Source organism: Pongo pygmaeus, chromosome 3, assembly GCF_028885625.2.
Source record: "Pongo pygmaeus isolate AG05252 chromosome 3, NHGRI_mPonPyg2-v2.0_pri, whole genome shotgun sequence".
NCBI classification, from domain to species: domain Eukaryota; kingdom Metazoa; phylum Chordata; class Mammalia; order Primates; family Hominidae; genus Pongo; species Pongo pygmaeus.
Window position 1 is genome coordinate 1763329 of NC_072376.2, and position 15796 is coordinate 1779124.

At 55.3% G+C, this 15796-nt stretch overlaps 1 protein-coding gene across 2 annotated transcripts in view; it reads left to right on the plus strand.

Moving 5' to 3' along the window:
• Positions 1–15077, plus strand: part of TACC3 (transforming acidic coiled-coil containing protein 3) — a 24275-nt gene extending 9198 nt beyond the window's left edge. Inside the window, exons 5-16 of one of the 2 annotated variants that reach the window (XM_063663470.1) lie at positions 1022–1097; positions 1307–1436; positions 4939–4991; positions 5376–5479; positions 6894–6981; positions 7254–7370; positions 9332–9408; positions 9534–9577; positions 10490–10650; positions 14392–14498; positions 14586–14706; positions 14822–15077. In XM_063663470.1, the coding sequence (XP_063519540.1) occupies positions 1022–1097; positions 1307–1436; positions 4939–4991; positions 5376–5479; positions 6894–6981; positions 7254–7370; positions 9332–9408; positions 9534–9577; positions 10490–10650; positions 14392–14498; positions 14586–14706; positions 14822–14887 (1144 nt within the window). In that variant the 3' untranslated portion in view covers positions 14888–15077. The remainder of the gene's footprint in view (positions 1–1021; positions 1098–1306; positions 1437–4938; positions 4992–5375; positions 5480–6893; positions 6982–7253; positions 7371–9331; positions 9409–9533; positions 9578–10489; positions 10651–14391; positions 14499–14585; positions 14707–14821) is intronic. The other variant, XM_063663471.1, reaches the window with a different exon arrangement.
• The last annotated feature ends 719 nt before the right edge of the window (positions 15078–15796 follow it).

The window sequence follows — 15796 nt, forward strand, 5'->3', positions numbered from 1 at the left end:
AAGTAACGGGTGCCTTCCCAGGCGCTGGCGTTACCGCTAGACCAGGGAGCCCTCTAGTGGCCCTGTCCGGGCGTCACAGAGGACTCACACACTTCTCTTCCGGTCACTTTCTCACCCTGTGCCTTTACCTCCTATCTCTATACGGCCTGGTTTTTCCTAGGGTGGGTTGGTTGGTTGGTTGTTTGTTTTTTGAGACGGAGTCTCGCTCTGTCACCCAGGCTGGAGTGCAGTGGCGTGATCTTGCCTCACTGCAAGTTCTGCCTCCCGGCTTCACACCATTCTCCTGCCTCAGCCTCCCAAGTAGCTGCGACTACAGGCACCCGCCACCACGCCCGGCTAAATTTTTTGTATTTTTTAGTAGAGACGGGGTTTCACCATGTTAGCCAGGATGGTCTAGATATGACCTCATGATCCGACCGCCTCGGCCTGCCAAAGTGCTGGGATTACATGCGTGAGCCACTGCGCCCGGCCTTTCCTAGGTTATAATTGTAGAACAAAGATTATTATAATATTAGAATAAAGAGTAAAGCTACAAACTAATGATTAATGATATTCATATATAATCATATCTATAATCTATTTCTAGTATAACTATTCTTATTCTATATATTTATTATACTGGAACAGCTTGTGCCCTCGGTGTCTTGCCTTGGCACCTGGGTGGCTTGCTGCCCACACCTGCCCCAGCCTCCACACCTGAAGCCTTTTGTCAGTTTCACAGTAAAAGGGATGTACTCATCCTTGTGATTCCCTTTGGCTGCACTGTGCTGACTTTAGAGCTCCCGGCCTGCTTCTCCCAGAGCTGGCAGGCAAGGCGTGTGTTTTCCTGCTGGGTGAGGTTGGTGAGGCAGCTTTGTGGCCAGGTCGCTTGGGGCAGCCCCATGCCTGGCACGCTCTAGCTGAATGCTCACGTGGCCGGCACAGCAGTGCAGGGAAAGGCGATGGCAGCTCAGTGCTGGAGCAGGGGACACCGGGGTTATGGGGTAGGGGGCATGGGCCTCTGCTGACTCTGTCTCCCCAGGCAGCTGCATTCAGCCTCAGCGGAGGACACACCTGTGGTGCAGTTGGCAGCCGAGACCCCAAGAGCAGAGAGCAAGGTAAGGGGTGCCTCTGTGGGTACCTGTGTTCCTGGCCTGGTTGTGTAGAAGAGTAGCAGGCAGTGGAAGCCCCTAGCAACCTTGGGTGATGGGGTGGGATGTCCTGCTCCCTCTCCCACAAGTCTACTTCAACAAGATTGTGGGGAGGCAAAGCCACACGCCAAGTACCTTGACTGCACTGCACAGGGTGACTCTGCCCTTTCCTCCAGGAGAGAGCCTTGAACTCTGCCAGCACCTCGCTTCCCACAAGCTGTCCAGGCAGTGAGCCAGTGCCCACCCATCAGCAGGGGCAGCCTGCCTTGGAGCTGAAAGAGGAGAGCTTCAGAGACCCCGCTGAGGGTACGTTGCCTGGCACAGACGTCACACACAGTCTTCCCGGAGGGGATCCCGTGAGCACTTGGGCAGCTCGAGACACCTGTGTCATCAGCAGGTGGTCATTCCGCAGGCAGTTGGGTCCCTTGACTTTGAATGGCTCATGCACAAACTTCTGGTTTGTCAAAACTTAGGCACTGTTAGGAGAACAGGGCTGATACCTTTAACATAAAAGACTTCTAGAAATGGAAATTATAGACTCAGGAAAATGAGGAGAAGAGGTGAACAAGGCAGTGCACGAATGAGATACAAATGCAGAGTCAACAACTGGATACTCGATCATCAGAAATACTGCTTGAAACGAACTTCTTTTTTTTTTTTTCTGAGATAGTCTCGCTCTGTCACCCAGCCTGGAATGCAGTGGCACAATCTCAGTTCAGTGCAACCTCCACTTCCCAGGTTCAAGAGATTCTCCTGCTCAGCCTCCCGAGTAGCTGGGATTACAAGCATGTACCATCACGTCCAGCTAATTTTTGTACTTTTAGTGGCGACTGGGTTTCACCATGTTGGCCAGGCTGGTCTCAAACTCCTGACCTCAAGTGATCCACCTGCCTCGGCCTCCCAAAGTGCTGGGATTGCAGGCGTGAGCCCCCGCGCCCGGCCCAGAACCCCTTGATAATGAAATGTGAAGCCTGAACCTTAGACACCAGACTGCAGTTAAATATGGTTTGTCCATAGGATTGGAAGGTGGAACAGTCCTTAAAGTGCATTTGGTAGGAACTGATGGCTGAGTTGTTTTAAAGGACACAAGCCAGGTGGGTAGGATCTCAATTTAGAGAACTGAAAACCCAGGCACGCAGCAGACAGGAGTGGCATGTAGGGTTTGTCGCCGACAGGATAGTTGTGGGACACCACCATGTGGGGATATCAGCTCAGCTGGGATGGGCCTGTCACCCTCACGCAGGATCCCTGGAATCACACAGCGTGGCCTTCTGTGTCCAGCTTCTCCCTCGGGGAGGTGTGTTTCCGAGTCCCGGCCGTGCTGGAGCAGGTGTGGGTGCTCCTGTCCTTGCCGTGGCGGCTTGGCTTCACGTCATCTTATCCATTCATTGATGGATTTGCTGGTTTCTGCTTTTTAGCTGTCAGGAGTAGTGCTGCCACGAATGTTCAGGTGTAAGTTCTATGTGGACGTATTCTTCCATTTCTCCTGGATACATAGCTAGGAGTGGAGTCCCTGGTCACAGTAACTGCCAGGTGGCCTTCCAGAGTGGCTGCGGCGTTTCACATTCCCACTGGCAGTTGTAAGAGCTCCAGTTTCTCCACATCCTCGCCAGCGCTGCTTGTCTGTCTTGTTGATCCTAGACTTCCAGTGGGTGGGAAGCGGATCTGGTTGTGGTTTTGATTTGCAGTTCCCAGGTGGCTCATGAACGAGCGTCTTTTTGTGTGCTCGTTGGATATCTTCTTTGGGAAAGTGTCTGTTGAGATCCCTTGTCCATTGAGCCACTTATGTTTTTATTACTGAGTTTTAAGAGGTAAATCCCTTTTATTAAAGAAGTGAAGGAAAGGAAAAAATAAAAAGTTAAGTCCCTTATCAGATGATGTTTCAAAGTATTGGCTTTTGGCCAGGCACAGGGGTCCACACTTGTAATCCCAGCATTTTGCGAGGCCGAGGCAGGAGGATTGTTTGAGCCCTGTAGTTTGAGACTAACCTGGGCAACGTGGCAAGACCTCATCTCTACTAAAAAAAACCTTTTTTTAAATTACCTGGGCATGGTGGCGTACGCCTATAGTCCCAGCTGCTCGGGAAGCTGAGGTGGGAGGCTCGTTTGAGCCAGGAGGTCAAGGCTGCAGTGAGCCGTGACTGCACTACTGCACTCCACTCTGGGCGACAGCGAGACCCTATCTGAAGGAAAGAAAAAAAAAGGCGGAAATGAAAATTGACAACAAGGCTGGGTGCAGTGGCTCACGCCCATAATCCTAGCACTTTGGGAGGCCGAGGAGGGCGAATCACCTGAGATCAAGAGTTTGAGATCAGCCTGGCCAACATGGTGAAACCTCATCTCTACTAAAAATACAAAAATTAGCTGGGTGTGTTGGCACACACCTGTAATCCCAGCTATTCAGGAGGCTGAGGCAGGAGAATCGCTTGAACCCAGGAGGCGGAGGTTGCAGTGAGCCGAGATGGCGCCACCGCACTCCACCTGAGCAACAGAGCGAGACTCTGTCTCAAAAAAAAAAAAAAAGAAAAAGAAAACTGACAAGGCCATAGCAGAGAAGGACCTACAAGTTTTTGCTAGACTAAATAATTGGCAACAGTTTTTTAGCTTAATTGAGAAAAGGAGAGAATGAGCAAATACTACTAGGCATGAAGAGACGGACAAAACTAGAGATGCCTCAGCCTGGATCTCAGCCAGATCAAGACCCTGTCTTAAAGTACCAGTTTGGTTTGTTTTTTTTCCGAGACAGAGTCTTATTCTGTCACCCAGGCTGGAGTGCAGTGGCATGATCCCAGCTTGTTGCAACCTCCGCCTCCTGGGTTCAAGCGATTCTCCTGCCTCAGCCTCCCAAGTAACTGGGATTACAGGCTCATGCCACCATGCCCAACTAATTTTTGTATTTTTCGTAGAGACAGGGTTTCCCCATGTTGGCCAGGCTGGCCTCAAACTCCTGACCTCAGGTGATCCACCTGCCTTGGCCTCCCAAAGTGCTGGGATTACAGATGTGAGCTATTGCGCCCAGCCACAGTTTAAGAGTTTTATAGTTTTAGAGGCCAAGACCGGAGGATCACTTGAAGTCAGGAATTCAAGACCAGCCCGGCAATGTAGCAAGACTCCTCCTCTACTAAAAAAAAAAGTATGATAGTTTTAATTCTCACAGAGTGTTGATCCATTTTGAGTTAATCTTTGTATATGGTATGAGGCACCTTTTCTTTTTTCTTTTTTTTTGAAAGAGTTTTCCCTCCGTTGCCCAGGTTGGAGTGCAGTGGCATAATCTCAGTTCAGTGCAGCCTCCACCTCCCAGGCTCAAGGAGTTCTCCTGCCTCAGCCTCCCTGTAATAGGAGTGCACCACCGCGCCTAGCTAATTTTTGTATTTTTTGTACAGACAAGGTTTTGCCCTGTTGAACTCCTGGGCTCAAGTGATCCACTCGCCTCAGCCTCCACCCTTAGTTTTAACCCAAAGTTATATTATCAAAAATTAAAAGACTTGTCTAGGGTAATTTTAAAGACTAATAGTTCTCAACCAGAGCAGTTTTGCCCCCGCCTTCTGCCAGATGTTTGTGGTTGTCACACCTGGGGGTGCTGCTGGCAGGGAGTGGGTAGAGGCTGGGGATGCTGCTCAGCACCCTGTGGTGCCCAGGAGGCACCTGCCACAGAGAGCAGTCAGGCCCCAAACATCAGCACCTCCAAGGGAGGAAATACTGCTGGCTGGAATGATCCTGCCTCACTGAGTGCTGAGGGAGACACCAGCCTGCCGCCCTTAGGACCCTGGTGAGGGGCGATGGCGGCAGCATGATTCACTCCCTCTCAGTTCTAGGCACGAGCGCGGAGGTGGATTACCTGGAGCAGTTTGGAACTTCCTCGGTAGGTACCGGGCACTTCCGCGAAGCCTTGCCCGCAGGGTGCCCGAAAGCAGCTGCGGCAGGTCTTCCCCCCCGGAGCGTCCCTTGGTGACCACGTCCCCCCAGCTGCACACAGGCCCAGGCATCATGGCAGGCTGTGAATCCAGGGCCCCTTCTGCAGCACCTCCTCTAAGTGGCATCCTGTGGCAGGGCTCTAAGGCTCTCTACCTGGCGCTTAGCCCAGGATGAAACTCTGACACGCTGTGCTGCTGGGAATGGCGGTGTCTCGGGCAGGGTTGTGTGTGACCGGAGGTGGGAGTGTGCGGGCGACCTCCCTGGCCCTTAGCCCCCCTGTGTTTGTTAGGGGATGGCAGTCAGACCTGATCACTTGCCCTCTTGTCCCCAGTTTAAGGAGTCGGCCTTGAGGAAGCAGTCCTTATACCTCAAGTTCGACCCCCTCCTGAGGGACAGTCCTCGTAGACCAGTGCCCGTGGCCACTGAGACCAGCAGGTATGTGCGCCAGCCCTCCCTCACGCGGGAAGCCTTGAGTGTGGGAAGACTGGAGGCTGTTCCTAGGTGTGCTGTCTGCACAGAGGCTTTTAGACTGGGGGGAGATGATCGGAACTGGAAAGGAGTTGTGGCTAGGGGTGGGCAGGGCAGCAAGCCCAGAGCAGCCTTGTGTGGCTGGCAGGAGCAACGGCAGGCTACCCTCCAGCCACAGGGCTGCTGCTTTGCTGGTTACAGCCACCATTCTAGGTGGATTAAAGATCTAAACTTAAGTCCTTTAAGAGTAGTTCCTCTAAAACAGAGGTGAGCAGGCCAGGTGCGGTGGCTCACACCTGTAATCCCAGCACTTTGGGAGGCCGAGGTGGATGGATAGCCTCAGCTCAGGAGTTTGCCACCAGCCTGGGCAACATGTTGAAACCCCGTCTCTACTAAAATACAAAAATTAGCCGGGTGTGGTGGCATGCGCCTGTAGTCTCAGCTACTTGGGAAGCTGAGGCAGGAGAATTGCTTGAACCCAGGAGGCAGAGGTTGCAGTGAGCCGAGATTGCGCCACTGCACTCCAGCCTGGGCGACAGAGTGAGACTCCATCTAAAAAAAAAAAAAAAAAAACCCCAAAAAACAGAGGTCAGCAAACTATAACCTGTGGTGTGGGCCAGGCTTGGCCACTGCCTGTTTGTGTAAAGTTTTATTGTCACAGAGCCATGCGTTCCTTTGCAAATTGTGGCAACTTTCACACTACAAGGGCAGAACTGAGTAGTGTGACAGAGGCTGTGTGGCCTTCAAATCCTAACACATGGCCGGGCGCAATGGCTCACACCTGGAATCCCAGCCCTTTGGGAGGCTGAGGTGGGTGGATCGCCTGAGGTCAGGAGTTTGAGACCAGCCTGGCTAACATAGTGAACCCCCATCTCTACTAAAAATACAAAAATTGGCTGGGTGAGGTGGCGGGCGCCTGTAATCCCAGCTACTTGGGATGCTGAGGCAGGGGAATCGCTTGAGCCTGGGAGGCAGAGGTTGCAGTGAGCCGAGATCATGCCACTGCACTCCAATCTGGGTGACAGAGTGAGACCCTGTCTCAAAAAAACAAAACAAAACAAAACAAAAAGCCTCTGAGCTGTGAGCAGCCCCCTGATGAGGCAGCACCAGCTCCGCTCAGCCTGCAGTGGGTAACAAAGCATTGCCGTGTTCTCCGGAAGGACAAGCAGCCACGTGGGACGGGCAGGTGAGGGAAGGGGGCACGGGGCAGCAGAGAGGCCGGGCCTGCTGGATGCAGGTCTGCGTTTTCTACCACTGCCCTGACTTGAGTGGTTTTAAACTAAAAAGCAAAGAGCCCAGTTAGCTTGTCCACATGGTCCTCTGTGTCCTGCTCAACACTGGGAGGGCCTGAGTGACTGAGGCTGCCTCTGCTTGGTGGCAGCATGCACGGTGCAAATGAGACTCCCTCAGGACGTCAGCGGGAAGCCAAGCTTGTGGAGTTCGATTTCTTGGGAGCACTGGACATTCCTGTAAGTCCTTGAGTCCCTCTTGAACTGTCTTGTGCGTGGTCTGAGGGAACGAGTTGTTTTTAGGGCCTATATTTTCTATTCCTGGGGGTCTGAGCCTTTGGCTCTGTCGGGGGCACGGGGCCGCCGCACTATTCCCTCGCCGCGCTGTCTCGGGTCCCTCGTGCACTGTCTGAGGCTCTTGGCCTGCGTGGGCCTTTCCTCCTTCATGCCAGGTCAGAGGTAAGAGGAGGCAAGGGCAAAATGGGCTCCTGGTTCATCCCCATCTCCCACAGGTGCCAGGCCCACCCCCAGGTGTCCCCGCGCCTGGGGGCCCACCCCTGTCCACCGGACCTATAGTGGACCTGCTCCAGTACAGCCAGAAGGACCTGGATGCAGTGGTAAGGACGCAGGTAGTAGCTATTCCACAGAACCTGCAGGCCGCTCTGGGGCTTGGCCAACAGTGGGCACAGGTGGGGTCCAACGGCCTGACCAGCCGTCCCTGCCATCCCTGCCCCTGCTGGTTGGGGTGGAATTGCAGAGAGCTGCTGGCCCCTGGCCTGTCACTGCTGCCCAGGTCACTGAGGGTCCAGGCTTCCACCCAGCATCCCTGCAGTCAGCTGCCCACCAGCAGCCTCCCTGGGCCTCTCCGGCCTGGGTGCGGCGTTCACCTCTGGTGGCCTTGCAGCAGTGAGTGTGGTTCTCGCTGCTGTAAGCCCGAGGGTTGCCCCTTTCCTCCCACCCTCCCACAAGTCCAGACGCATCTCCTAGCAGGTTAGGAAGCTCCATCTTCACCCACCCCACATCTGAAGGTCCCCTGCCTTGTCTCCCTCCATTCTCACTGTACATGCCAGGTGTCATCCTGTTTCTAACTCCGGGCCTAAATTGTCCCTAAGAGAGCTGTAGGCACGCAAAGGGGCTGGGTGTCTGCAGGCACCACTGTGAGCTACCGTCGCCAGATGGTCCCCAGGGAGGTGCGGACAGGGTGGTTCCGGAGGCCGGCTGGCAGGGCTGCGTTCAAGCCCCAGCGTCCACACCAGTGTTGTTCACGGTGGCCCCAGGTGTCATACCCCAACAACCCCCTTCCCTGTGTCATAGCCCGTGCAAGTAACCCAATAGCAGGCCTGGGGACCACAGCGTGGCCGGCCCCCTCCTCTGCAGGCCTGGGCTCCGGGGGCAGGTGGCCCCTGCATGTAACTTATGTTAGAAATGCACAATGCTTGTTCTCTGGTGCCACAAAGAAATAGCGCTTGAACATTAATTTTCTCAGCAAGGTAGTTTTTACTTTCTGCAGAAAGGGTGCCCCTCGCAGATGGAACAATGACGAGAGCACACCTGAACAAGGGGGGAAGGGGTTCTTATTCCTGATGCAGGTAGCCCTGCTGCTGTGTTGTTCCCCTGTTGGCTAGGGTTGGACCACACAGTCTAAGCCAATTCCGATGACTATTTTAAAGAGGGCGGGGTAAGAGCCAGAGCGGCAGGGTGAGTAGTTTGATGGGAAGGATGGTTAGGAACAGGTAACTCAAGGTGACTTAGGTCAGAGCAGGTGACCGGGATGAGTCAGGACGGAGCAGGTGACCAGGGAACAGATGTGAACTACTGATTAGGACTGGCGGGAAAATTGTTCACTGAAACTAGAAGCAAGGGGACAACGAGAACCAGGAAGTTAAAATGGAGAATCAAAGAAGAAGAGATCTGGCCAGGCGTGGTGGGTCACGCCTGTAATCCCAGCACTTTAGGAGGCCGAGGCGGGCGGATCACGAGGTCAGGAGATCGAGACCATCCTGGCTAACACGGTGAAACCCCGTCTCTACTAAAAATACAAAAAATTAGCCGGGCGTGGTGGCAGGCGCCTGTAGTCCCAGCTACTTGGGAGGCTGAGGCAAGAGAATGGCTTGAACCCGGGAGGCGGAGCTTGCAGCAAGCGGAGATTGTCCCACTGCACTCCAGCCTGGGCAACAGAGTGAGACTCTTGTCTCAAAAAAAAAAAGAAGAGATCTGAACATACTGACATACTGATTCTTTGAAGACAAACTTGGGGTTCACTATATTTAACACGTAGGACCCCTGGTATCTGCCACTGGCCTGCAGGGGGTGGCTGCAGGGACACACACCTGTTGGGTGCCTGCTGGTTCCACCCAGGAGCACAGCCAGCAGCCTCATGCCTCCTGCCCCCTGGCAGTCGAGTGCATGTGGAGCGGGTGGCCTTGGCCTCGACAGGGTTCCCAGGGTCCCACTGGAAGCCCCACGTGGAACTGTGCCTCTGGGACGTCGCTCCGGGGACCTTGGGTGTGGGCTGGCCCCATCCTGTGGGGAGGTCCTGGGAGGGTCAGTCTGGCCCGCCTGCCTGCTGACTTGGGTGTGGCCCGAGCAGGTAAAGGCAACACAGGAGGAGAACCGGGAGCTGAGGAGCAGGTGTGAGGAGCTCCATGGGAAGAACCTGGAGCTGGGGTAAGGAGGACCTACCCCCTGTCCTCCCTGTCCCCATCCCCCTCGCCATCCCTGTCCCTGTCCCCATCCCCACCTGACCGCTGGGCACCCGAGGCCATGGCTGTGTGTGTGTTCTCCTCCCACAGGAAGATCATGGACAGGTTCGAAGAGGTTGTGTACCAGGCCATGGGTGAGTGCCCGGGCCGCCGAGGCCACATGCCTCCACGAGGGGCTGCCTATGCCCGACCCTGGCCCTGCCCTGCACCCTGCCTAGGACCCCACCCTCCTGAGGCCCCTTTTCCTAACACACGAGTCCCTTCAACATGGGCCCAGCCGTGGAACCACTGAGGCAAGTTGCGGGGAAGTTGGTGGTATAGTGAGGCCGGTGGTGTAGTGAGGCCGGTGGTATAGTGAGGCCGGTGGTGTAGTGAGGCCGGTGGTATAGTGAGGCTGGTGGTGTAGTGAGGCTGGCGGCTCCTATGCAGCCAGCGCTTGTCAGGCCCCAAAGTTGTGCAGATGCTGAGCTAACAGTGGGGCTATGGTGGGAGCAGAGTCTGTCCCACCGTGGCCTGCCCCACTCCACCCTGCCCTCACCATGCGGCTATGTCTAGCAGCAGCCTCTGTAGGTGTCTGGCAGGACAGGAACACCAGGCCTCACCTGGCCTCCCAAAAGCTTGGGCTCCTGGAGGTGCTATTGTGGGGATCTGTCTTAGGCTGAGTGTCAACCGGGGGCAGGTGACTGCCTGGCCCTTGTAGTCCCTCCAGGACCACCACGAAGCACGACCCACAGCCTGGAGCTCGCCATACCGGCTCCCAAGCCTCACCCTAGGCTCTAGGGTGTTGGGCACCGCCTCTTCAGGGACCTCTGGCCCAGGATCCAGTTCCCTGCGGATCTGATGTGGAGGAAACAGCTGTTTCCTGGGCCTTGCATCTGGCCTAGGAAGATCCCGGGTGGAGGGGCTCATCACCCTGCCGAGGCTCACACCCACTGCCCGCCTCTCCTCCTGGCGCTCGAGTCCCTCGCCTTATCCCTTGGGCTGTCTCTGGCACCCAGCTTTTCGGTTGCCTCCTCATCCTGAACGTTTGCTTTTCTTTTCTCAAGAGGAAGTTCAGAAACAGAAGGAACTTGCCAAAGCTGAAATCCAGAAAGTTCTAAAAGAAAAAGACCAACTTACTACAGATCTGAACTCCATGGAGAAGTCCTTCTCCGACCTCTTCAAGCGTTTCGAGAAACAGAAGGAAGTGATCGAGGGCTACCGCAAGGTATGTCTCCGCCACCCTGGTGTCCTCACCTCGGAGGTTGATGGACTCATGGTCCAAGCCAGCGGGGCTACAAGCTGCTGTCTTTGCACCTTGGTCCTTGGCCAAGCCTCCCCTTGCCATGGGGGCATGGGATGACCTGTGAACGAGACGGGGTGCAGGAGTCACAGCATAGCTGGTTTGCAAGGCAGCTGAGGGTGGCAGGAGGCAGAGTGAGCAGGGAGGCCATCTGAGCCGTCCGCTGTTGTGTGAAAGACGACAGCTATGATCAAACATCTGTGAGATTTGAGACAGCACTGGCGCACCGGGGCCTGGGGCACCTTGGAAAGGTGTCCAGTCTGTCCGAGTGCTTGGGTCCCAAGGGTTGGGGACCCAGGGCATGCAGTATCCAAGGCAGGAGGCCCACAGAAAGGTGGTCACGGCTGTGCAAGGCTGCCCTGCTGTCCTCCTGGCCACAGGACTCTGAGCCCTGCCACCTTCTTTGCTGGGCAAGGCCCACATGCTTGCTGGAAGGAGGGATGTCTGGGCCATCCGTCTGCCTGGAGCAGGCCTGGAAGGTACCTGCGAGGCCGCCAGAGGGTTCTGCCCACAGCAGCAGTGTTGGAGCGGAGGTGCTCAACGCCTCCTGTAGCTGGACCTGCGGGTGCAGCCGGAAGAGGGGCTGTCACTGTTGGTGCAAGGGGGTTGAGGACACCAGATGGGTCCCCTGGGAGTCAGATAAACTGGAACAGCAGCCTTTGCAGGGCCTGGCTGAGCCACACCTCATCTGAGTCCTGAAGTCAGGTGGGTGTCAGTGGCTGGGGCCCTGCTGCCTAAGAGAAGCAAGCCTGAATACTCTAGGGAAGAAAGTATCTTACACTTTAAATTGCAGCTGCAGAGTTTTAAATTAGTGTCTGGCACAGAATAACCAAGTGTGAAAGGAACAGGAAACATGAGTGAAAATCAGACCCATTATTAGAGTGAGGCATGGTGATGTACGCCTGTGGTCGCAGCTACTCGGGAGGCTGAGGTGGGAGGATCGTTTGAGCCCGGGAGGTCGAGGCTGCAGTGAGCCACGATTGTATCACTGCACTCCGGCCTGGGCAATAGACCAAGACCCCCATCTCTAAAATTTAAAAAAAAAAAAATGTTGATAGACCCACAGGAGCCCCAGATGTTGGAGTTGGCACCAGCAGGTGGTGCCTCAGATCTGCAGGGAGTGGATGGGAAGGGCCCTGTGGCAGCAGAGTGCCCACCGGCAGCAGAATACAGGAGTCTGGCCCAGCACAGACGCTTGGAGAGGCAGGACTCTTCACACGGTTCTGCTGGCTTGAGGACAGCGGCTTTGCTGACCTTCCCTCAGGTTGGGCTGTGGTGTGAGCAGCTGCCTTGGCCTCGCCTCTCCCCCGGGTGGGCCTGTGCCTCAGCTCCCACTGGCCACCTCCCCACTTCCTCATGGAGGCTTCTTTGCACATCTAATCCCATCTTGGAGGACCCAGTGCAGACTTTAAAGTAATTGCCTTCTGTGTTCAGAAGAGTATTGCTTCAGCAGAGACCTTGAAACTAGAGAAGAATCCCCTTCGGGAGACTGAGACGGGCAGATCACTTGAGGTCAGGAGTTCGAGACTAGCATGGCTAACATGGTGAAACTCCGTCCCCTAAAAATACAAAAATTGGGCCGGGCAAGGTGACTCATGCCTGTATTCCCAGCACTTTAGGAGGCCGAGGCAGGTGTATCACCTGAGGTCAGGAGTTCGAGACCAGCCTGATCAATATGGTGAAACCGTGTCTCTACTAAAAATACAAAAATTGGGCGTGGCATGGTGGCTCACGCCTGTAATCCCAGCACTTTGGGAGGCTAAAGTGGGTGGATCATGAGGTCAGGAGTTCAAGACCAGCCTGACCAATATGGTGAAACCCCATCTCTACTAAAAATACAAAAATTAGCTGGGCATGGTGGCATTCACCTATAGTCCCAGCTACTCAGGAGGCTGAGGCAGGAGAATCACTTGAACCCAGGAAGTAGAGGTTGCGGTGAGCCAAGATCGTGCCACTGCACTCCAGCCTGGGCGACAGAGTGAGACTCCATCTCAAAAAAATATACAAAAATTAGTTGGGCATGGTGGTGTGCACCTATAGTCCTAGCTACTTGGGAAACAGACAGGAAAATCATTTGAACCTGGGAGACAGAGGTTGCAGTGAGCCGATATGGCACCATTGCACTCCAGCCTGGGCGACAGAGCAAGACTCTGTCTCAAAAAACAAAAAATACAGGAAAAACTAGGCCGGCTTATACCTGTAATCCCAGCACTTTGGGAGGCCGAGGCGGGAGGATCATGAGGTCAGGAGTTCAAGACCATCCTGGCCAACATGGTGAAACCCTTCCTGTACTAAAAATACTAAAATTAGCTGGGCATGGTGGCAGGCACCTGTAGCCCCAGCTACTCGGGAGGCTGAGGCAGGAGAATCAGTTGGGAGGTGGATGTTGCAGTGAGCCAAGATCGCGCCATCGCACTCCAGCCTGGCGACAGAGCGAGACTCCGTCTCCAAAAAAAAAAAAAAAAAAGCTGGGCACAGTGGCTCCTGCCTGTAATCCCAGCACTTTGGGAGGCTGAGGCGGGTGGATCACGAGATCAGGAGTTTGAGACCAGCCTGACCAACATGGTGAAACCCCGTCTCTACTAAAAATAGAAAAATTAGCTGGGCGTGGTGGCACGCACCTGTAGTCCCAGCTACTTGTGAGGCTGAGGCAGGAGAATCGCTTGAATCCGGGAGGGGGAGGTTGCACTGAGCCGAGATCATGCCACTTCACTCCAGCCTGAGTGAGAGGGTGAGACTGTGTCTCAAAAAAAAAAACAAAAAACAAACTAGAAAAGAACCAAATGGAAATTTCTAACAGGTACACAGTTAACAAAGTTAACAATTCAAAGGTGCAGGTCAGATGAGGGAAGCAGAGGGTGAGTTGGGAGCCAGTGTGTGGACGGCAGCCCCCAGAGCCAGAGGGAGAGACACCGCAGTGGCGGGAGGCTTGACCTGTGCGCACGTGAGAGCTTCTGGCTGCCGCCTCCCGGACAGACGCTGTTGGGAATTTTCCACAGCAGAGAAACACAGGGCTGTGGGTTTAATGGAGGCGTGACCTCCACAGGACATCGGGGGCTGCATGCTGGGTGGGGGCTCAGGGAGAGGCTGCAGTGCTGAGGGTGCTCCTGGGATACAGGGCTGCGACAGAGGAGTGGGGATGGCGGAGCGCTGCAGGAAGAGGCCAGGTGGGCTGAGCCTTCCCAAGCAGAGGCCACTCGGGGGCCCAGGAACCCCTCAGTTGGGGCTTCTCAGTCACTGAGCGGAAGATGCCCCCAGAGCTGTGGGGAGCAGGCGTGTCTGGGTAACCATGTGGTTCCTGCCAGCCTCCCCTGCCTGTCCCCAAAGCACAGGGCTCAGCTCCAGAGGGAGACGGGCTGGGCTGTCAGTGGTCCCAGGTGCATCCCAGCAGCACTTTCCAGCAGCACTTGGTGCCAGCAGAGGCTGCAGCTGTGGCAGGAGGGGACACAGCCGTGAGGGTACCGGGTTCAGGCCCAGCATCTCTGAGGGTGGAGAGCCAGGGCTGTCCTGAACCTCCAGAGGGGGTGAGCTGGGAACTTGTGTGAAGGGGCTTTTTCCAAAAGGAAAACGGGAGGTACTGCCTCACGACTGATGGCCCAGACACCAAGTCTGGGTGCTGTCCAACAGACGGTGTTGGACCCACAGCTAACGCCTGCCCCTTCCTAGAACGAAGAGTCACTGAAGAAGTGTGTGGAGGATTACCTCGCAAGGATCACCCAGGAAGGCCAGAGGTACCAAGCCCTGAAGGCCCATGCGGAGGAGAAGCTGCAGCTGTGAGTGCTGGGCGAGGCCCCACCCTGGAGGGAGAGTCTGAGCACCTGGGCCCCAGCTCAGCCTCTGCCCTGCCCCTACCCCTCCAGGGCAAACGAGGAGATCGCCCAGGTCCGGAGCAAGGCCCAGGCAGAAGCGTTGGCCCTCCAGGCCAGCCTGAGGAAGGAGCAGATGCGGATCCAGTCGCTGGAGAAGACAGTGGAGCAGAAGGTGGGTGCGGGAAGCCCAGCTCACGGGGCCGTCTGGCAGCACCTTCTAGAAGGCCCTTGGGCCTGCCGCTTCCTCCAAGCAGGGAGAAGCCCCGCAACTCATGTTCCTTCTCCAGACTAAAGAGAACGAGGAGCTGACCAGGATCTGTGACGACCTCATCTCCAAGATGGAGAAGATCTGACCTCCCCAGAGCCACTGTCCCCACCCCGCTGCTCCCATCCGTCCGTCCGTCCGTCCGTCCGTCCGTCTGTCCGTCTGTCTTGTCTGATTCTCTTAGGTGTCATGTTCTTTTTTCTGTCTTGTCTTCAACTTTTTTTAAAACTAGATTGCTTTGAAAAGATGACTAAATAAAAGTTTCCTTTCAATTTAAACCCTGAAGCCGCTCTGGTCTTGATGAAGCAAAGGTTTCCCAGCTCTGGCCTGAGGCTGAACCGACCTGCAGGCGCCCTCCCTTCCCCTCAGAGCTGGTCACTTGGTCCCTGCCTACCCCAGGCTCAGGCCGCCCTGCTGAGGGGCAGGGACAGCCAGTGGCTGGAGGAGGCTCAGGCCTGCCCAGTCTGCCCCAGCCACCTCGGGTTGGCTACATGGTCCTGGCCTCAGGTACACATATCAAAGTCCAAATGGACTCGTTTTTTTTGTTTTTTGTTTGTTTTTGAGACAGAGTCTCTCTGTCACCTACACTGGAGTGCAGTGGCACGAACTCGGCTCACTGCAAGCTCCACTTTCCAGGTTCACGCCATTCTCCTGCTTTAGCCTCCCGAGTAGCTGGGACTACAGGCTCCCGCCACCACGCCTGACTAATTTTTTGTATTTTTAGTAGAGACAAGGAAGTTTTCATATAAAACAAAAACCATGGACAGCCAGGCATGCGTGCTGGTGGCTCTGATTCTGGTGCTGACCTGGTGAGCCTGCAGCCCCAGCTAATTGAGCGCTCACCTAGGTGTGGGTGTGGAGGGAGGCCCCCTGCAGGTGCAGCTGCTCAGCTCCCATCATCCTCGGGCGTGGCGGCTTCAGAGCAAAACAGGCTTCCCTGAGGAAGCTGTGTCTCCACACGGCAGGGCTTCCTCCCCGACCCTAACCCTGTCTCCAG